The following is a 21,976-nucleotide window of genomic DNA, read 5'->3' as shown; positions in this document are numbered from 1 at the left end:
GTCGGTTGCAGTGGCTCAAAGGTGGGATCTTTGTATCCCTTTCCTGAACAGACACTTACAGAACCTGTCTTGGTAGAAATTTTACTGCTGTTTTCAGTGGTGGCAGGGTCTGGGCCGAAACTCAGTCACTTAATACAGAACACCTGGGACAGGGAAGGAAGGCAATGTGTTACCAACACAAACTTAAACTCAGGCTTTGACCTTCCCCATAACCTGTAAGGAAAATGCTTTAAGAGTAAGCTTGGCTGTTGGAGAGTAATTTCCTTGTGCCAGTTATTAGATTCTAAGGCTTGACTTTGTGGTATGAACTGAATGCTTGTGGATGACTTTTAGATTGTATTTATCTTAAAACAAATAACTCACTGTCCTGTGTTGTGGGATGAGTAAGCTGTGTAGCCCTAGGTTAACATAAGACACCCAAAAATCTCATTGCGCCTCACTTGCTTGAGGAGGCTGGACACTGCTGCTCAGGCTGTAGGTGCTGGCCTGTAGTGCATAGACTGGGCTAGAGCTGAAAGTGGCATCCAGAGAATGCGTGAGGTAGCCATGATACCTTCTGTTACCACTACTGCAAGAAGCTAGGAAGCTCTTCGGAGGGAACGTGGAGAAGCGTTGTGCATCTCTTCCCTGCCAAGAGAGGGGAAAGATCCTTACAGCTAGCTGGGCAAAAGGGCAGATCCTCTGCAGAGGATCCCAGACTAGTGCTTTTTTTAAAGGCTGGTGCAGAGTCTGTCGTCTTTTGCCTCAGCAAATGTTGGGTTTACCCTTAATTTGCATAGACTTTGCCTTGTTTGAATGTGAATGGGTAGCATCTGTATGTAGCCACAAAAGACCTTTTGTAGATCCTTGAAATCAGCTGGGTTTCAGGAGTTTGCCGAGGTGAGAGCTGTCATGGGGAAATGTTCACAAATTCCTTGCTGTGTTGCACTCACTTGTAAGCGTGGTTCAAGTCCCGAGTCCCTCCTTTTGATGGTACTTAAGAGTTCCTTGAGGTTCAGAGTGGTTTGTTCCCTTCTCTCCCCTGGTATTTAAAAAACAGTCCAAAATAAAGAGGTATTTCTACTGTCTGGCTATAATGCAGAAAAATTGGTCTTTGTATAAAAAAATGTACATATGGTTTCCCTGTAACCTTCATAAATTTTTCCCTCCAGGGTCCTGTATACTACTTTGTTCTGCAGTTCTTCTCTCATAGCACACCTTTCTGACATAAAATTTTCTAGGGAGGCAGCATGCTGCATATAGTTACAAGAGTGCAGAGCGGAGGAAGTTGACCGTTACTCTTTCTGCCCTCACTTTAGGGCTTGTAAAGTGCTGGAAAATAATCTGTATATGCATTTTGTAAAAAGTTGTAGGAAAAAGGTCCAATTAAAACGTGCTTCTGCATACAGCTCCCATTTCTGTTTTGCATTTTTGCACATAAACTTTGATTCCTGTGAGAAGAAGCGGTTCAACCAGCTGAAAGATGAGGACAAGTAAGTCTGTTGTAGGTCAGGTGATGATACCAGGAAAAAAAAGTTTGCCTACTTGTACATTAGTTAGGATGTTTACGGGCACATGTATTTTGTGATGCAGTTTTGCTGCTTGAGTCATTGTGAGCAAAGAAACAAATAGGGAAAAGGCAGTTCTGTATGCCAGGAAAGGGATTGGGAATTGTGACCTGGCTCTATCACAGCTTCTTGTACAAGACTGGATTACTACATTTCTTGCAACTGAGCCCTAATTTGTGTTCAGAAACAAGAACAGTGGTGGCTCACTGGGCTCTTTGGAGCCTCAGAGGTCTGGTGGTTGCAGAGCTTACAGTTCTCTGAATGAAGGGGGATTGACATGGAATACTGATGCCAGTCTTACTCCTTCCAAAAATCAAAACCAGACTGCAGCAACAGTGCAGGAGAATAGTTTTTCAGTCTGCTATGAATATCATAGATGAAAGAAAGCAGTAATAGGGCTTTTCTGCTTACAGGGTATCAGCTGTTAAATATAGCACAGAGCTATAAAAAACAGAACAAAATCTAGTATGTCTTTTATATGTGGAGGGCTGGACCTAATAAGTGCTTATTATGCTTAGTGCTTGAAAAAGAACCTTTGATTTACTTCTTTTGTTCTATCCTTAAAAACTGGTGAGCTGCCTGGAGACAAGAAACAAGGGTTTTGTCTGGGTGTTTGCACTGATGCCAACAGTGTTTTACCCTTAGATTTGTATTGCTTGCTTGTGTCTTGCAAAGTCTCTCACTCATGCTTACCTATTAATAAACGTTTAACGTGGATGAGACAAAAGCAGTTTGTGGCTGGGTATTTGGCTTATGGGAGGACAGAAGTTTTGACAGTAGGGGTCATGAATCTGCTGATGACTTGTCTTTGTATAGCAGGCTTCTGGTTTGTAGCGTGGTTGTGCGTGCTGTGTCTGTGTTACATCGTGTTTGGTCATGCTGCATCTAGCTTATACAATAAGATGAGCAAACTGAGACTGTACAGCCAAAATCTAGAGAAAGGTCATGGTTAGTATAGAACCCTTCCTTATTTTGACTAGCTATGTGCAATGTTAGTTGAGTTTTAACAAAATAAATAAATCCTTTGATGGGTGATGACTTGGTGGGCTTCATACCATGTCCACTGTGAGAAAGTGTGCGTGAAGCATTTGTTATGTTAATGCCTTGTATATCTCTTGATTAGAGCTTTTCCCTTCAGTCTAATAGCAAGAAATTGCTGAAATCCTAGATATTTGCAAAGTAGCCTTAACGTTTTTGTGATATTTCTTTAAAAACTTTTCTCCTGATTTGTGTTTGTTTTATTTGCTGGCCAAATGGTTCAAGTCTTCTGTGCTGCGTTTCTGTAACTGTAATTTGTGTAGCCATGTGGTAACCAAGAAGAAAAATAGGAAGGGATTGCAAAAGTTAAAGGAAGAAATACTGAAACAAGAAGAGATGATCTCCACCTGTCTCTGTTGTCCTATGAATAACTATCTATACTGAGGTCTTTGGTTTGGTGTTACTTAGTCTTGTTTATTTTCTATGGTTCCAGGATTTGAGGACTAGCTAGTATAACAAAAGGGCAAATCCAAAGAGTAGAATGGCTTTCAGTTAAGACGAGTTAGAGCTATGTACAAGTAGAGAAAAAAAAATTAAGGGGAGAGATTTAAATAGCTCAAAAGAATGTAACCTATTGGCCGTGCCTGTTCCACAGAAATACCTTTCCTCTTTATAGTGACTTAATATAGCCTCCAGAATTAAAAATAGGAGGTAGTTAGCCTTGTAAATCTTCTCCATGAGCTGTTGTAAAAACATCCTGCAATATGCAAATGTTTGAGAACTAGCTCTGTACTGTGTAACTGCCTTGTGTTCCTAATACCCTGTTGTTTTTTCTGCTGGACAGTAAGACCTACTTTGCAGGTATGAGAGTGCAGATGACCTCAGGGTTTGGATAGGCCATTTTACTATTGTATTTTTTTTTCCTCCCTCTCCCTAACACAGGTTAGCTCAATGTTATCTGGAAAGGAGACTTTCTACAGATTGTCACTGTATCCTATTTCAAGAGATGTGATTTCTAATTCTAGTAAACAGAATGCTGTGGCAAGTAGACATGTCTGTTTAAGTACAGCCATGGGTGAGCTGTGAGGTCTCAGAGGGAATGTCCTTCTTAAGCTCTTACAATTGTTTTTCTGCCCTCTGTTACAGTTTATCTTTATGAACATTTTGCTGGGGGCATGGCCTGGCAATATTTTTGTTTGGGGGGTTTTTATATTGTTTTTCACCAAACATTGGGAATACCCTGTTTCTCATAAGGCATTTTAAAGTGCTCATCATAATTTAAATAAATAGCACTCTTGGGTTACTGGTGACGTATACTAAAAAAAATGTAAATCTTTTAAGCATAATTGATCACATACTTAATGCGTATTAACATAAGCATGTGCACTTTGTAAGGCTTGTAACTATCTTGTCTTTAACTGAAGTTTCTTCATCATAATGCTTCTATTGAAAGTTTAATTAAACTGCTGGGAAATGTAGTTGGATGATGAGTTAAAGCACTTTGCAACCCGAGGAATGCTGCTGTGCAGGCCTGTGTCAGATACTGTCCAAAAGCTGCAGAACACAGCTCCTCTTGGGATGGGGATGAGGGGAAGGAAATCTATTGCTTCAAAATAGGGGTGAGGGTGAGAAATGTTTCCTGCTTGCAGAGCAGGGAATATCTCAGAGGCAGAGGAACTAAACGATATTACTGGTCAGCCCGTCATTGTTTTGGGAGGTAGCCATTGTGGGGCAGATAGCTAACTTCTTATTTCGGACTTCATGCTTAGACAGATCTTTGTACTGTTTAAGTAGCATAATGTGTTACTATTAAACTGATCAAAGTGCTTCAGTGGAGCCTTTTGTCCTTCTCAGTGTTGTATTATACTAGGAAATGTTTGTTAATTTCTTGTTCTTTTCCAGATTGCTGATCTACAACTCCATAAACTGGATGAATTGGACTGTTTGATCCAGGGCCTCCTTTATGTTGATTCTGTTGGTTTCAATGGCCAGCCGGAGTGCTATTATTTTGAAAACCCTACAGATCCTGAACAGTGCCAGAAAAAGCCTTACTGCCTTGATAATCCATATCCTATGCTGCTGGTTAACATAGGCTCAGGGGTCAGCATCCTAGCTGTGTATTCTAAGGACAACTATAAGAGAGTCACTGGATCCAGGTAAATTTAATTCGGTGTTATTTAAATTCTTTTTTTTTCTTTACTCTTTAATAATTGAACAGATAGAACCAGACAGTGTGACTATTAGGTGGAGCTCCAAATTGTTCTTGTCTTCCCGTTGCTTTTAAAAGCCCACCAGTAGCAAGGCTGGAAATATCTTAGGATTCATTCAGAGAGGGGTTCTACAGCAGGGAAATCATTGATCTTTTCAACTTCAGAGCTGCCTTGGTCTATTCTTGGTGTTCATAGCTACTCCTGTGTCTTGCTGTAAATTACCACAATAAAGCTGTCCCAGTAAATTAATCTTCTATGCCCTGCTTTTTTTTCCCAGAACAGCCAGAGCAGTGAAATAAAAATGTTTGGGCTGAACAAAAACCTCTTGCTTAGTAGTTAGGATATATCTAGGATATAGGAAAACTCCAATATTACTATTGAATTTTGGCAGAGGAATCTCACTAGATCTTGTTTCCTTGCTGTTTGCACTAGTCTTTGGACCATACTGGTGAGAAATGCCAGCGTGTAATATCTGATTGTATTCTTACATTGTCCTCAGCATAATTTCAGCCCAGGTCAGCTAGTGCTCTCTGGAATTATTTGTAGGGTACAGCAGAGTTGAAACGGTCTCTGGCCTATGTTCAGTAAGAGATTTAGATGTGACTGTTCTGTTTAGAAATTCAGAAGTTCAGTGTGGATGCAGAATTTTGTTCTCCAAGGCCAAAAAAAATAGTGTGAGGCATGTTTAACTTTATAGAAGTGGCAGCAGTGCTTACAGGAAACCATTTCAGTTACAAATGTGTCCATCCAGACTAATAGTAAAAATACCAATAAATATATCGCATTTTTTTCGCTTACATGCAAACTAAATTGATATATTTCATTTTTAGTGATCTTGTAATCTTTAAAACAGAAACCTAAATAAAAAAATCCCTTTCCAAAACAACAATCAAAGAAGCTTTTTGCATTTGCTATAGGTGTTTTGAAAGCTGTATTCTGTTCTTTAGTGCGTTACATATTAATAAAATTTCTCCTGTATACTGGACATGACTGCATATGTGTCTTCTGTTGCCTTATCTAGGGCATATCTTTGCCACAGTGGTAGCCATGAGCTATTTTTCTGTATACAATACAGATGAACAAACTTGAATGGAAGCAGTATTGGTTTTCTTGCGTTTCTGGTTGTTTTTCAAGCATAGCACTTTTGATACCTGTAGATGCGCTTCTGATCGTTTCCACTGCGAAAGGAAAAACATGACTGCAGTGTGTTGCTGACTTGTTACAGGTGATGAAATCAATACTGTCTTGTGGCTGGTGTGCAGAGCTTCCTACTGTTCAGATACTGAATATATTACTGTGCTACTAGACGTGTTCTGAAAAACTTCCCTAATAATCCAAGAGCGCTGACTGAAATGGTGTTCCTATCTGACTTCCTGTACTACTTCGTGGAGTGCAAGTGTGGTCTCTCACTAATCTTCTTGTTTACAATGGCTCCAGTCAGTGTGACTGATCAGTGCAAATAAACTAACTTTCTCAAGGGTTAAGAAAGAATGAGGAAGGATGTAGAGGTTAGTAAGTTGAAGTTCGTGTCTGTTAAGGCTGAAGAGTCCGAAGTAGAATCTTAATGAAATGAGTTAACAACCTGTTACACAGTCAGATACTCCCTGCTGAATCAATATAGTCGGTAAATACCGTAGTTGAGCCTATGCAAGATGCTATAGTGACTGCTCCTTGCTCAAGAGTACTTTGGAGGGCTGAGACATTCAGGGCTGATGCTACTCTTGCTTTGAACAGGAACCAACCAGACTGCTTCCTGCCACTGGCTAGGGGAACAAGATCTGTCTTGACTGCCTGCCCCTGCGTAGATATTTAGCTTTGATCTCTGTTTATTCTTTCATTGCTGACTTAAGTGATCTGCTGGCTAATTATTCTTGCACAAGGAAAACTTGCTAGCGTGCTACAAATAGCAAACAGCCATCTGCGGTGTTGTTGGATTGGACCTTATTCTTAGCAAACCCTTTATTTAGCATCATTTGTCCTATTTAAATATTAAGGACTTAAGAGTAGTTCGGTTAGAATCGTGCTGGATGACATTTGTGTTAAATACAAATTAGAGTGTCTGTCTTCTCTGAGGGAGGAGCTGCAAGATACAGTTGGTAGCTATGTAGACAGTGTTGCATTTAAGAGTCTGAAGAGCTGTGCTAAAAGCTGGTTCAAGCTGCTGGTCTGAAAAAACTGTGCTTTTCCAGTCTTGGAGGAGGAACGTTCCTGGGCCTGTGCTGCCTGCTGACTGGCTGCGAGACGTTTGAAGAAGCGCTAGAAATGGCCGCGAAAGGGGACAGCACCAATGTGGATAAGCTGGTGAAAGATATTTATGGAGGAGACTATGAGCGGTTTGGCCTTGAGGGGTCTGCCGTAGCCTCAAGGTACGTTTTAATTGACCTGGTTTTAAGCAGTTCCATGGGAAACTTCCTGTGCATGCTGAACTGAGTGCGTAAGCCCTGGACTATGCACTGTGTCCATGTGAAATGTCGCTCAGAATTCATCATGTGGTTTGTCCTTAGATCTCTCACCTGCTTCTTGCTTTTTTTTTAGACAGGTGTAAGCAATTCTTGATGTAGTTTGCTTCTACTTAAATTACTGTTATTTTAGAAGCGTCTTCGCTCATTTTTCTGCCTTTCCAATGAAATCCCTTTTCGTTTCGAATCTGCCTCAAATCAATGGATATCAAATCCAAGCAAAGCTCTTTAAATGATAACATTTCTAAGGGTTTTTAACGCTCCTGAGTAACTCTTATTAAAAGGAATAATCTTCCTCACACAGCTTTGGTCATATGATGAGTAAAGAAAAGAGAGATTCCATCAGTAAAGAGGACTTGGCCAGAGCTACTTTGGTCACCATCACCAACAACATAGGTTCTATTGCTCGCATGTGTGCATTGAACGAGGTAAGATAGCGTATTTACTATGAGCTTAAAACCTTGAGAAACAACATAGATATTAGAACACAACAATGCATATTGCTGGTATAGTAGCTGTGTAACTGGCCTTACTAAATATGCATATATTTAATATGGTGTTCTGAAACTTGTGATTTGTTATGTGTGTGCTTTGATGCAACGTGTAAGGTACTTTGAGCTTCAAAGGTAGGGAAGAGGGGTGAAAAGTTGGCTGTAAAGATCTCCTTGATCCATTGATACCTGGAGCTGTTCGGTTTCTCTCAAGCTATACTACATTGATATTAACACCTTTGTAATCAAAATTAATACTCCCAATTACCTTGTAGTTATTAACACAACTTAGTATACCATGACAGATTTTTTTTTCTTTAAATAGTATTTTTCTTGGCTTGTTTCAACAGCATGATGTGTTCAGTGGTTTGATAGATATAAGATCCATTGTATCAGGTCAGAGGGAAGAAAAACAGAGCTCATTATCCTGCCTCAAACTCCTATTATGTCCTTGTTATATTCTTTAGGCATGATAATTATGAATGGATTGTTCCATCCATACACTTTTCCAGCTTCCAGCAGTTAAAAAACCCAAACAAACAACAACAACAACAAAAAACCAAACAAAAAAACCAAAACACAAACCAAAACCCCAAACATGAGGCACTTGTTTTGAGCTGCAAATTGCATATTTTATAGTATGTGGTAACTAATTCATTTTATCTGCTCTTGGTGAATTTATTTAATATTCTTTTTAATGCATAGATGTTTTTAGCTTCACAGCATTCTGTGGTTAGAAGAAAGTGCTGCTTTTTTTTTTCAATAACACACCCACACAGCTCAGAAAACCCCAACAAAACAAAGTAAGAAATTCACCAAACTGCTATCTGGATATATAGGATATATCCAGGATGTAAAGGATACTTTATCCAGGATATAAAGGATACTTTATTGGATCCTATTAGCTTTTGCTTTATGAAAAATAACAAATATAATTCATCACTAGTGCTTGTGGTGTGTTTCATTTTTGGTTTTTTTTTTTAGTAAATCTTTATATCTCCCTGTTGTTCTTTCAAAGACAGAAAGTGCTAATACTTGGTCTCCTCTCCTGTGGAAGACGCTGTGTGCGTCTTTTCTGCTGTTTCATTTTGTCGTCTTAATCTTTTTATGGTTCCGATTTTGAGATTGATCAGATCTTCATGAAGTATTCAGACAGTGGTTGCACAATGAATTTATGTGATGGCATATTGATACATTTAATGTTCTGAGTTCATTTACTAACAGTTCTTAATATTTTATTTTTGTGAGCATGGAGCTCATATTTTTAAGAAACCAGCCCCTCCACAGTCTTTCTTGAGTGATAGTGGCTAATTTGGAGCCTGTCATTGTCTGAATACTGAAGTCTCTCTGTGTCTTCCCCCTTCTGTTTGTTGTGTCATTGCACTTTTTTAACTTAAACCATCTGCCATTTTATTACTCAGTCACTGAGTGTCTCTTCAGCATTGCTATACTGCTCATTTTTTATTCTGACTCTCCTGAATAACTTTGTATGCCAATAGGTATAATGTTTGTTGCTGAAGTTCCTCTCTAGACCATTTTCTAAATATGTTGAACAGCACAAATCTTAGTCCATGTCCCTATCAAATGCCACTGATAACCTGCCTTCATCATGAAAAGCGGCTACAGACATTTGGGGAGCGGGGGGGGGACTTTGACTCTTTGTCAGGATGGTTCTCTTTCAATCTTCTCTTTGCTTTCAGCTTCTTTACAGTGTTGCCTTGTGGCATGGAGTTCAAGCAGCATTGTACAGGGCTATCAAAGCATGGAGAGTTGCAGCAGGGGACCACGTGCAATGCATTCAGAGGAGGAAATAGGCTACTAATGAAACTAACGCTTCTGAGTCATTGTGGAGGAGTTCCTAACATCTTTGTTTTGTGGGCAGGTTTACTTAAAAACTGGACTTAATCCATAGAATTTTGTGAAGGAATCTGGATTGATGTGTGAAGTATTCTGGATTTCACAGACAATGTCAAAGTAGAATTTCTCCAACACTCGAACTAAATTACGTAGCTTTAGAGAGTGAAAACTGCTTTTAGTAGCTTTACATGCTATTAAAAAAAAATCCAAACATGATACATCATTGGAAGTAAGCTAATCTCCAGATAGCTTGCTCTTGCTGGGGATGGTAATGCTATCATTCTGCTCAATAAGCTGGACACCTGAATTGCTTTTGGGAGATGCAGCTCTGACTCTCACCAAGGTTGATGAATGGAATGCCTAAATAAGAGCATTAAAAATGTTGAATATGATATATTCTTTTGTGGAGTTTGTGTGTATTAGATTAGAGTTACAGTGAAGCTCACTTCTAGGTTCTTTGACAAAATCAATTTATACCCTGAAGCGTGAGATTTGGTAAGTTGTTGGGTGGTTTTGGGTTTTTTTCCCAGTGATTGGAGCTTTTATATTGTGTTGCAAATGACTTGCATATGTGCAGGAAAAAATGCGGCTGGGTAATAAATGAAATATTCTGTCTGCAGAACTTCAAAGCAAAGTTTGCTTGCACAAAGTTGGCAGTGGGGCAGAAAAATTCCATAGTCTGGAACCATTTGGCTACACATCATTTGAAACAGTCTGTCCTAGGCACAGCAGAACTGCATCAAGAAACCAATCTCCCTGGTTTATACTTTTCTTACTAGCAGAACATGCAAGTTGCATCTGAACGAGACTTCTTGCAAAAATGGGTGCAGAGGTTATTTTATTGCATCTTTGGTATAGATTCCTCTCTTCAATTATATTGGCAAATAGGTGTATGTACTATTTTGTATCTATACTACAAATTTCTACTGCAGGGTAGTTGAACAATTTAGCAAGACCTCAGAGAGTGAAAGAGTGCATGTCTTTTCCAGGATGTTGTAATTTGGTTAGTTTAAGTAGGCATTTTGTCACTATCCCTTCACCAGTTTAAGACTTCTTAAGACTTCTGTCTTGAATGTTTCAGTAATGAACAATTTAAAAGTAAATTGGCGAGACTGACTTAAGAGATAAAAGTAGCATTTCTTCATTTTTTCCCAACTCCTGGAAAACTCTAAAGCTGTTTTTAGTTCAGTTCAAAGACCCAGGAAACTTTACATCTTTAACATATTTTTTTAACCTTCTTAAGGAATGTTGGGGGAAAAAAAATATGTGAAATTTGCATGTTGATATACACTCTGCTATGCTAATAGATATGACCAGTACTTTTTAGATTTAATTTTTTTTGGTAATTTTTGTACTCTTAAGCACTGCTTTCTTCAATTTCTGGTAACAGTAGCTTTCTGTGTGTATTCAGCAAAAAATACGATTTCATGAAAATGAAGTTCAAATGTAGATTCTAATCAATTTGATGGTGTTGCATTACAGGAAATTAATTAGATACATGTTTGTCCCTCTATTCAGAAATTAATTCAGAGACAAAACTGCCTTGCCAGAGGATGCAAAGTGTTCTTGGCTGTGTTTAATATCAGCCTTTTGCAATTCAAGAAGTTCTTATTTTCAGCCGTATAAGTTCCTAAGAACAAGTATGAATGCATGCTGATACAGCTGTAGAGTCTAAGATAGATGGCTATAATCATTTGAATAAAGCTTGTGTTGTGTTTGGTTTGAGGACAAGCAGACATGTAACTCAGTCATCAGAGACTGGGTAAATTAATTACTGCATCTGGGTATCAGCACTCTCCAATACTGAGCATTCAAGCGAGGATGTTCTCTGTGGTATGTCACCTGCGCAGTACTGGACACAACAGGACTGTGGTCTGTAGCAAGGTGATTGCTGCAGAGCCAAGTGTTGGGCTTTACAGAGCTGTAAGAGTGTGGAGAGGTCACACTTGGTAATTCTAGCCTCTATGCAGATTTTCGGTGGTTTTCAACAGAGGACTCTAGAAGATACATTTCTAGGGCTCCTTCAGGACTCCTGTAAAAGCTTAGGTCTCCAAGATCTGTTCTCCTGCTGAATCTTCTAGACCAATTCTAGTGTATGGTGAACATCAGATGGTACACCAGTCCAAAACGGAAGAGCATTTTTATGCATAGCAGGCAAAACGGGGCTTGATAAGGTGGATATGGCCATTGTTTCTAGTACTAGAACTGTTGCTTACATGCACTGATGTATGTAAAGATAGCGTATTGCTTTCTCACAGATAGTGTAGTGCTGATTATTCAGAAATCTTAAGCTTCTGTATTTCAAGTGAGCTTTGAAACAAAGGAATGCAATACATCAAGTATGATGTTGGCCACGTTTCACTTGCTTTTTGAAAATGGAGCCACAGTCCAGATAATAGATAATGAAAGATGCTTCTGCCCATCTCTACTGTAATCCTCCTCAGATACAGTTCAGAGCTTCTCCACCTGGATTTAATAATCATAGTGATCTCGGGAAAGTTGCTTCATTTAACAAGCAGAGGAAAAAGTTGTCTTCAGTGCAGCCATGTCATATATGATTAAAAGAAAAACAGAAAGAAAAGAAAAACACCAAAAAACAACACTTATAATCATGTTCATGTTAGGAAGGGCCTAGGCTTTTAAACAAATATTCACCAACTGTGATAACAGCCTCTCTCTTCCTTTGGAAAAAAAATTCTGTTTTTTGTCCTTGCAACACCTCTACTTAGCAGTCAGTAACCCTGGGGGGGGGGGGGGGGGTTTGACTTTCCAGTCTGGAGAGTTTGTATAACCCAAAATTCCCGTTTAACTTTATAGTGAAGGCAGAAGTGCATGTTGAGTGAGACAAATAATGCAACTGAAGATAATTTTTGCTGGTCTGCTTTTCAATTTTACAGAACATCGACAAGGTAGTATTTGTTGGCAACTTTCTCAGAATTAATATGATTTCTATGAAGGTGCTAGCATATGCTATGGATTATTGGTCCAAAGGACAGCTGAAAGCTCTGTTTTTGGAACATGAGGTAAGGAAATACATATTGAACTTACTTTTATTTGTAAGTGCAAAAATCTTGTGATTCTTGACTTCGTGAAGTTAAAACGGAGAATTTCTTGAAGTGACCGCACAGACTTAAGTTCTACATAAGTATAATTACAAATTCATTTGAAAATACCCCTTCTTAACTCCCTGGCTTGATCACTAATCTTGTAGTATTTGTTGCTGAATGTTGCAAATTTCTTATTTTTGCTTTGTGACCCCAGTACCAACAATGTTCATTTGTGTGGTCTGATGTAAAAATCTCAACTAGAATTAATTTTTGTAAACAAAATTATTTTGTAAATGATTTTGAGGTGACTGTCAGATGAATATGTTTGTAATGGAAACTGCCCTGCCTCAGTACAGCATCATTATAGTGGTTCTGTCATTTCTTGTGTTTTGACAGTTTTGGAGAACTGTGTAAGATTTCTCTCGGTATAAGGCCCTTTCTTGGACCTAAACAAGGCAATATTAAATCATAATTCAGATACAGCAAATATCTGGCACAGCAGGTTTGATGTTACAAGAAAGGTCTTTTAATTGCCTTAACAGAACTGAAGACTTTACATGCTCGTGCTTATGTCTTACTGTAGAATTTGATTTGGTTTTGTTTTGCTTTTGCCTCATTTAAAGGGTTATTTTGGAGCTGTTGGGGCTCTTCTAGAATTGCTTAAAATGACAGATGATCAGTGATGAAGCTATCTGAAGAGATTCCTACTGCAGATGCTGCTGGATAAGAGTGAAAGCCACTACAAGGATGGAAATGAAGCCATTATGGTAGTTCTACCTGCTGGATTTGTAAATAATTTAAAATCCTTTTAGCTGATCTTTAACTTCTGGGTTTTGAGCTTGTACTTCAGAATTCATACTGGGATTAATGAGATTTTTTTTGTTCTGTACACTGTATTTTTTAGGGGAAAAATGTGCAAAGCGGCCAAACATACAGATTTTATGGATTTATTTTAAAAAGTGGATACTGTTTAATGTAGGACCTGCGATATGAGGCATCTGCTTTTCTTCTGGGGTTTACTGATTAGCGTAATTTTAACTTTATTTAGTAATCACTCTAGGAGATTTTTTATCTTATTTTCATGACGTTTCATGATTTGTTCTTGGTTTCAAATGAAACTACAAAGCTGATGCATTTTACTGTGAAAACTATTCCTTGATTGTTTTGCCTTTCTTCTTTTCCTCATTAGATGAGACACTTTCTTATTTAACATCCCCCTGCCCTGTGTGTGTGCCCCCCCCAAAACAAAAAAAAAAATTTACAAGCTTTTCATGACTACATGGGTTTCTTGGCAAGACTGCAAAAAGACTTGATGGGCGCAGGGGGTTTAAGATTGTAGTTTTTCAGTAGTCATGACTTGGAACACAAACAGACTGCTAGCTGGTTTTGCAGGACTAATTCTCCTTTATATTAAAAAATTTTAAAAATATACAAACTACAATTTAAATTATTGGCTTGACACTAAAATGAAATGCTGTCTTTTGAAAATCTGATTTATATGGTATATGCTTGGCATTAAATGACAAAGGGAGGACTTTGTTTTCATTTATTTGAAGACTTTTTCTGTAGTCTTTAATTTTTAACTTGTTCTTAATCAAAAGCAACTGATAACTGCATTATTCAAAGCCCAGTTTCTAAATTTAGAAAAACACTGACTAATGTATTTTCTGGTTTTAAGCTAATGTTAACTTTTCTTCCAGGACACTAAGATTTTAATGTTTATTCCAATATGGTATTTTCTGTCTTTTTTTGATTTGTGGACCTCTAGGTGGTTTTTTTTCCCAGTTGAATTGAGACCCTTTTGAAATCTATGTACTTGGGTTACTGAGTAGCGTGTATAAACTTGCTTTTCTTAAACACCAGGAGGGCACACAAATCAGAGGCTGAAAACCAGTACATAAATGTTTTTGTCTTGCAAAACTGTATGTGATATCACATAATGTAAAGGGCTTATCACAGGGACCGTATAAAATTCAGACATTTATTATCCAGTATATTTTTGGAAGGGGGTTTATTTCACTTTATAATATCCATTAATTTCCTTATCTCCCAAATGTTAAAACAAATTAATATTAACTGAAGTGTTAACTTGTCTGATGGAAATAAAGACCACTACTGTTTTGACGGTTTTAATGTTATCTGTGGAATTAATTTCTTGAAATCAGTGATGTGAAATACATAACACTGTTTTGTGACACATATGACTAGCTAGTTCCATATAATTCTTTGGTTCTTGACATTTTTTTTAATCTTCATTGCATTGCTATGGTCTTTAAAGCTTTTTGGCAGCTGGAAGTTGACATTTTCATAGACTATAAATTACAACAGTTAGCATGTTGTAGTTGATATTTGTATGAAATACTAGGCTTGAGGTAAATGGGGGCAGTTCTGCTCAGTGCCTCTAGTTTTTCATGAACAAAATGAAACTTTCATTAAGGTTATTTGCTAAGTTTTGCCCGCAACTAAAGATCGGGTTGTATGCTGGGTTTTTTAAGACTAAGAGGTAACTGCACCTCTTAGGATAAACGGTAGAGGGAAGTGTAACATCGACAGTGTAACTGCGCTTTGCTGAAGCAGCGGAGCTCGGGGCTGTTTGTGGGGTTGGTTTGTTTCAGAGAAAGATTCCATCTTTTTCTCCCTGGTCAGTTTTTGAAGGGAATTTGATATGGGAATATCTGTCACTTAGATATTGCTGCGTTCTTAGCATTTATAGTAATATAATGGTAAGTAAACAAATACAAAATAGCACTTCTTTTAAGAATAAAATCCTCTAGTCCTAAAAAAAAAAATAAAAAAAAAAAATTGAAACCCTAGGAAATCATACAGGAAAGTATGTATGGACTATGCAAGATGCATGAATTGAAGCTGTGTGGTTGAAGGAAAGCACAATTCTGGTAGCCCTGGCCTTAGCTGTAAGATTCCAGGGACTGTCAGGTTAAGTTGATCACAGCAGTGGTAAGAGAAGCACAAAATAAAATGTTAACTTCAAAATACTAATTTGAAATTTAAAATGCTTAATAGGTAAGATGCTGTAGTTAAAAGGCTAGAAAAAATACTCTGAAGCGTATACTACAGATATGAATACACTTGGTTGGGAAAAGTATTAGCAAATTAATAGGATGGAGAGTTAGAAGTCACTAAAGAAGAGAAATTAGAGGAAAATGGCACTGTAAGTCAAATTCTTCCTTTCCTGAAGGAGAAAAGCCTACTGCAGAAGTATTTCTCTGTTACCTTGAAATCTGCAGTTGACTTTTTTTCTTCTTCCCCACCAGAAGCATCATATGAATCTGCTAGTACTGTAATTTGTTTGTTTACCTCTAGACTTTGCCTGCCTTTGCTAATCCCAACCTTTGTTTTCTTCCTGTGTATCTCCTCCATAATTAAGGTAATGGACAAATGATAGTGAGATTGATTTCTAGCACTGTTCCAGTATTTTTGCCATAGGGGCGCTCTTTGGCACTGTTCTAAGCACCACTGTTATGAATTTTTCTGATTTTATATGGGGTTTATATCACATTGCTGTCATCCTGTCTGATGGGAAGGCTCTTTGCCCTGCTTCACCATCCAGAGCTACCTAAGGAGTCTCAAAACAGTCTTAACTCAACTGCGTAGATGAATTTCTACTATAACTGGTACAAACTGGAAATTTGAGCAAGCAAAGCTCTATTGCAGCACTGTTGATGAGTTGTATTGAGAACCTAGAATTACCCGGATACTTGGATCTTTTTGTTTTGGGAATGGTGAGGATGAAGGAGCAGGCTTTCCTGAGGAAGATCCATGAGTTTGCAGATTTAATATGTATTCAAAACACTTGTTTCAGTATAAATTTATGAGAGCTCTTAACAAGCTAGGCTATGTTAATCTAGTTTCTCATTCTGAAACATGTTCAGGTAATTATGTAAGCCGGAGCAGAATGAGTGGGATTCCTTGCTCTCAGTTGTGATGGCTTGTGCCGTGATCTGCTTCTTTTGGACTCGAGTATTTGTTCTTGTGAAACACATGCTGTTCTCCTCATTGTCTCCCCCCACGCCAAGAAACCCCAATTTTTAAAGGTTTTGACAAAAAGTCTGATTACATCCCATAGGAAGAAGGGTCTGTGTTTTAAAGTAAAGGTTTTGGACTAAATTGTCGGGGGGGGGGGGGGGAAATTGCTAATGTTGACTGAAGAGTGAGACAACAAAGAGTATTTGCTTGATCAGATTTGGTAGAGAAGACTAGCACACGGGCAGTACAAAAATCTGACTTCCAGGGCAAGTGGGGTGTCTGCGGTGCATTCCACCCTCAGCAGAGCTGTCCTGGTGTTTCACTGTTATCAGCACTTACGTTCCTGTTAGACTGTCACAAGATACTTGCAAGTGATTTTTGGCAGGACACAACAGAATTTGAGATGGGAAAACCGTATGGGGTTGAACTAGTGACAAAATAAACATACATGATTGTTTCCAGTCAGATGAGCTCTTCTACTGGGATCTATTTTTAAAGTAAAAGGTGTCTGAATTTGGGATTAAATGAAGTACAGGCAATGAAAAAGACCACAGTCTGTTTTGTATCTCATACCTTTTAGTACCTGGGAGGTAGAGGACGTCTGATCTCTAGGATATCCTGGAAGATTAGTGCTTGTTTAAACCTAAAAAATTAATCCAGTTTCTGTTCCTCTAAGTATTATTGGTGCTGGCTGAAACTTAGCTAGTTGCATGATTATTAGTGTGCTTGAAGAAAAAAAGACATGTAGGGACTGTGCAATAAGTGTTCTTCAAGCCTTTTCCCGAAAAAATCCCAACAAAAAGAAGCAGAATAAAAATTGTGCTGCTAGGTGTAAAGGTTAGGAGAACCTGTCAACTGCCTTGGGATTTGAGGTTCACCTCAAGCAAGAGGAGGTGCTGGTGCTTGGAGGGATGGAGGAGAAGTGAGTAACAAAAGCTGAAGCTCACAAGAGGGGAAGCTACCAAGCCGGGGAGAGGGACATGGCAGCAGCATCTCCAGAGCTTTCTGGGCATGACGCGAACAAGGTGGGAAGGGCCCTGCCGGGTAGGCAGCAAACTAGGTCTTTGTTAGTGCAGCCCATGGGAAGTGGGTGGCAGAGGTGGGGGGTCAGGTTGTCTGACAGAATGGCAGGTGTGGTCCTGATGCAGAGGGGAGGAAGGGTGCAGCTGGGTATCAGTGAGCTAAAGCAGTTCATGGTTACTATTTGGTTGAAGCACCCTGGTGTAAATCACCCAGCGGCTTGTGCTGAAGCATTAGGTCTCTGGATGTAGATATGCCCTCCAGTGCAGGCAGTTGCTTGTCTCTGTGCGTGAGACACACAATCGGGGATGTACTGGCCTCTGAATTAATGATTTTTTTTTTTTTTTTAATCAAACCCATTTCTATGCTATCATCAGAAACAGCTTTTTTTTTCTGCAGGCCTTTTTTGCAGTTGCTGCAGCTGTGCAAAGCAGCTATTTGCAGCAAGGGGTCAGCAGCCTCCTGCGGCTTCCCCCGAGGTAAATCGCGAGCTGCTTACAAATGGCAGAGTGGTGCAGCCAGGGGAGAGCCCAGAGCAACGTGCTTGGGTCCTGCCCGGTTTGTTTCTGAACACTGTGAATGCAACTGAAGCACCAAGTTAAAGATACGATGTAAGGCAATGAAGGAGGGCAAACAGCCTGGAATGGCGTCAGGTAGTACTGAAACAGCAATGTGTCGCTCTCTGTTCTGAAGTCATTTTGCTTATTTTGTGATGATCAGGGCACTTCCAGCTTCACAAGTGTCTCTTCAGTTTGACAGCTTCGCTGTTTTTCAGCTTTTTGGGTGGATGACCCATCCATCTCTCTGCAAACTTAAAAGTTTCAGCAAATCTGAATATTGTGTCTAATACACAGCAGAAATCACCCTCTAACAAATGCTGTGATATACCAAAGCAGCCTTGGCAATGCCTGTAGAGACTTGAGTTTACCCCCATTACCAAGATACCCATTTATGCCCGTCTGTGAGGGCGTGGCCTCAGCTAATCATGTTACCACTTTCTCACATAATATGTTGGAATTATATTTTTTTTTCCAAGCGACATACTTCTCTGGTTTAAATTCTTTTGTTAAAGGAACTTTCCCTTGTGAGGGAGTACGTATTCTCAGCTGCATCAAAAGCACCAAGGAACAGGGCTTAGAGCAAGACAGACCCTCGTCAAGAACAGACACTGGTTTGATAACGCAGAAGATTGTCATAGCAGGAACACCAGATCGTGCGGCCACTGGTATGTTGTAACTTGGGGTTTTAGTTGTTGTTTGGGGTTTTGTTTTGCACTCATGTTAGCCAGTTGCACAAAAGTAAAACAGCTGGTCTTGGCTCGTAGGAGTTACCAATGCAAGTGCTAGGCTGGGTGGAAGTGGCATGTGTATGTGCCAGTAAGGATGAGGAAATTAATGCCTCAAGCCCATAGGAAAAATTTGCTGATCAAAATGTTCCTTCCTACAAGCTTTTGTAACAGTTGCATCAGTTGGAAGACTACAATCAAAGTATTGTTGTGTAAGTCAGTAAATCATTACCGACTGGCAGATGTAATACCGTGTTGAGATAGAATTTTTACCTGCTCTGTTGAATCTGCCCCCTCTGTCCTCCCGCTGGCATTACCCGTCAATACCCTGACTGCCAGCATATCCTTAGCCTGGTGTGCAACGGAGGCAGCACAGTAGATGTGGTCTGTGAACATCTGTTTTGTGAAATGCAGTAGTATAATGTGGGCAAGCAACTGAAGCTACGAGAAGCTTCTCCTCCAAGAAGGTTGTATAGGCTGCACCTGGAAATAGAAATAATTGAGTTTGGTTTGAGTGTGAGAGCTCTGTCATGTAATTGAAAATTATTTTCACTCTTTTAGTGTTTTTTAAAATGATCTGTAAAATAATGTATACTAATGCAAAAAAACTAAACGAACAAATGACTTTTCTATTTTCAAAGCTGGCTGGCTAAATGAATCACAGAATGCTGAATGTACTTGAAAGAAATTTTAGTTCCTTTTAGCAAAATTGTTTTGTTTTTTGAGCAACTTCACCCCTAGTGTTATTTGAATAAGTAAACAAATACATGCTGTTCTATGTCCTAAGCATGGAGCATGCTGTTACCCAGCTAGCATTCAGCATATTGCACTTGGCTACAAAAGGCTGTGCTCGCAAAATCCAGAAATATTTACAAGATAAGCCAAAACCACTCCCAAATTTCCCAGTGTTTTAGTCATTTCTTTTTTGGCTTAGAAAGCAAGTTATCTCTTCTCTCCTGATATAGGAGGTTTGAAGTTTTCTCTCCAGCAGATTTGCCTGTGCATCGTTGGTTTGCCTCTTTGTAGGGGAAGAGCAGTCAGTGCAAGGGAAACTAAAGCTGCTTTTGACAATGGCTGCAGACTGACTCGTAATCTGTCTCACACCACAGCTGCTCTTTTACAGGTAGGGCAGAAAATACTCACAACTTTCATAAGTCATCTCTCCCCTCCACTCATTGCTCTCATCACAAAAGAAATTGCATTAAAAAAAACCAAACCACAAACTAAGCAGAAAAGGTATCAACCCCTGCAGATTAATTCACCTTTTCTTCATGGGAAGAACCGTCAAGGTTAGCTTAGCTTTTGTCAGGAAGACATCTTTTTTCAGTATCTGATCTTGTTCTGCACTATTAGGAGCCTGATTTTTAACCTGTGATACATGTCTCCCTGTTCTGGCTCTCTTACCTGAAAGGGTTAAGAAATCTTCTTTATCAGATTTCCATGAACATCTGCTTCACAGAATTATGGGAATATTTTTAAAGTTTAGTTTTTACACATTACTAAAAAGTCCTCAGATACCAACCCTGGGATTACAAGTGCCTTTATCAGCGCAGGAGCACAAGCGGTGTTACTAAGACTACTCAGTGGAGCCCATTGACTGCTGATATGAAGACACTAGAAGTCTGTCTTTCCTATGTATGGAGATTGTTAGGCTCGGTGAATAAAATCTCCTTATTCACAGGAGTAAGAGAAGAAACGACTTTTCCTTTTCTAACCTATTTCCCTTTGCAGACCTGTTGGAGGAAAGATCGTTTGGAGTCAGTTTCCTTTCAGTCCTTGAACTTTCCACTTCCCCTGCTATGCTAGGAAGGTGGTGGTGTATGACGGGCAACAGTGATGGCAACTTCTGGACACACACACACACAAAAAAAAAGAAAAGCTGAGTACACAAACATCGGAGAACTGCTTTTAAAAACAAACTACCAAAGCACCTTAATTAGTAAAGTATTACTCAAGCCTGAATCGGAAATCTATCAATGAAGAAACCAATTTCTGTCACCAGTTAGAAAGTCAGCAGCATTAGTCTTACAGCAGTTAAATGGTAGATAATACCATTCCACTTCTCTACCGTTTTAAACTTCATGTCTTGAGCAGGTAAGATGAGACTTCAAGCCTTTACACATGTATTTGTCACCCAAGAGCAGTAAAGGATGCCTCTACCCAGGTCCACCTTGAAAGCACCCTTGGGTGCATGCACATGCAAAGACGGCAGCCCTCATGCTCTGCAGGTCCATGGCAGAGTCCCCACACCTCATACAGCTTCTGTGTGGTTTTACAGCAGGAAAACCCAGTGAGAAGGTGGGTAGGTTGCTTTGTGCTGTCCTGCTATAGCCCTTGGAGGGGTGATGCCTCAAACTTTCTCCTACCAAACACGATCAGCAGCACAAAGAAGGGTCATGCAGTGATGCTGTTTATCCTCCGTGAGGCATCACCAGCCCCATTTCAGCCACTGCCCCTCCTGAGGCTGGCGTGGTACCCATGTAGGTGAGCACAGCCTCAAGCCAGCTTGCACCCGCACTCCTCTGCCCACCTCAGGGCACCCCACCACTCCTGCGGGAAGCCTGTCTCACAAACGTGCTTCTCATTTCAAGGGGCTTCTGGATTTTTAAACTATAAAGACAGCTGAAAACCCCTGAGCTGTTTTGCTTAGCCACTGCTGTGTGGCCAGAGCAGAACTGAACCCTGGCAGTGTCCCAATGGCGGCAGTTTGTCTGGCTTTGCAGCCATGTGTCCGATACTGAAATGCAAGGCTGTGGAGAATCAATGTCTTAATATTTACCAGAATATCGTGCTACACAGGGCAGATAGTTTCTGATATACTTTTAGCTAGCTCTGGTTTAGGTCTCTGTCCGCACATGTTTAACTCAGAGAGGGGGGGAAAAAGCAAACAAATGGAGGGGGGGGAAGCCCTTGCCATGCACAGAATTAAAAAATAATAATAAAAAATATCTGTAAGGTTTTGTGTTGCATAAGTGCCCCTAGAACTAATCTGGTACATCTCCAAGTAAAACAGAAATCTTTGATGCTTGTAACTTTCTCTCTGGTGGAATGACAATAGTTTCTGTGTGTGTTAACTCTCTGAATGTTTGCTGTAGATA

General features: G+C 39.5%; 2 protein-coding genes across 13 annotated transcripts in view; both read left to right on the top strand.

Annotated features, from left to right (window-relative positions):
- The window catches only part of PANK1 (pantothenate kinase 1), a 48,093-nt gene extending 33,375 nt beyond the window's left edge, over positions 1-14,718 (top strand). For all 9 annotated transcript variants that reach the window (XM_080401678.1, XM_080401677.1, XM_080401675.1 and 6 more), the window contains 5 exons: positions 4,428-4,681; positions 6,925-7,101; positions 7,499-7,622; positions 12,440-12,565; positions 13,213-14,718. In XM_080401678.1, coding sequence (XP_080257804.1) covers positions 4,428-4,681; positions 6,925-7,101; positions 7,499-7,622; positions 12,440-12,565; positions 13,213-13,272 — 741 coding nt within the window. In that variant the 3' untranslated portion in view covers positions 13,273-14,718. The remainder of the gene's footprint in view (positions 1-4,427; positions 4,682-6,924; positions 7,102-7,498; positions 7,623-12,439; positions 12,566-13,212) is intronic.
- A 127-nt stretch (positions 14,719-14,845) lies between these two features.
- SLC16A12 (solute carrier family 16 member 12) overlaps positions 14,846-21,976 on the top strand; it is a 46,101-nt gene continuing 38,970 nt past the window's right edge. For all 4 annotated transcript variants that reach the window (XM_080401635.1, XM_080401636.1, XM_080401634.1 and 1 more), the window contains exon 1: positions 14,846-21,976. This exon is cut by the window's right edge. The gene's annotated coding sequence lies outside the window, so the exon portion shown is untranslated.

Source organism: Falco punctatus, assembly GCF_963210335.1.
Source record: "Falco punctatus genome assembly, chromosome: 9".
Taxonomy (NCBI): domain Eukaryota; kingdom Metazoa; phylum Chordata; class Aves; order Falconiformes; family Falconidae; genus Falco; species Falco punctatus.
The sequence above is the reverse complement of the archived record's forward strand: the minus strand, read 5'-3'. Positions and strand labels throughout refer to the sequence as shown.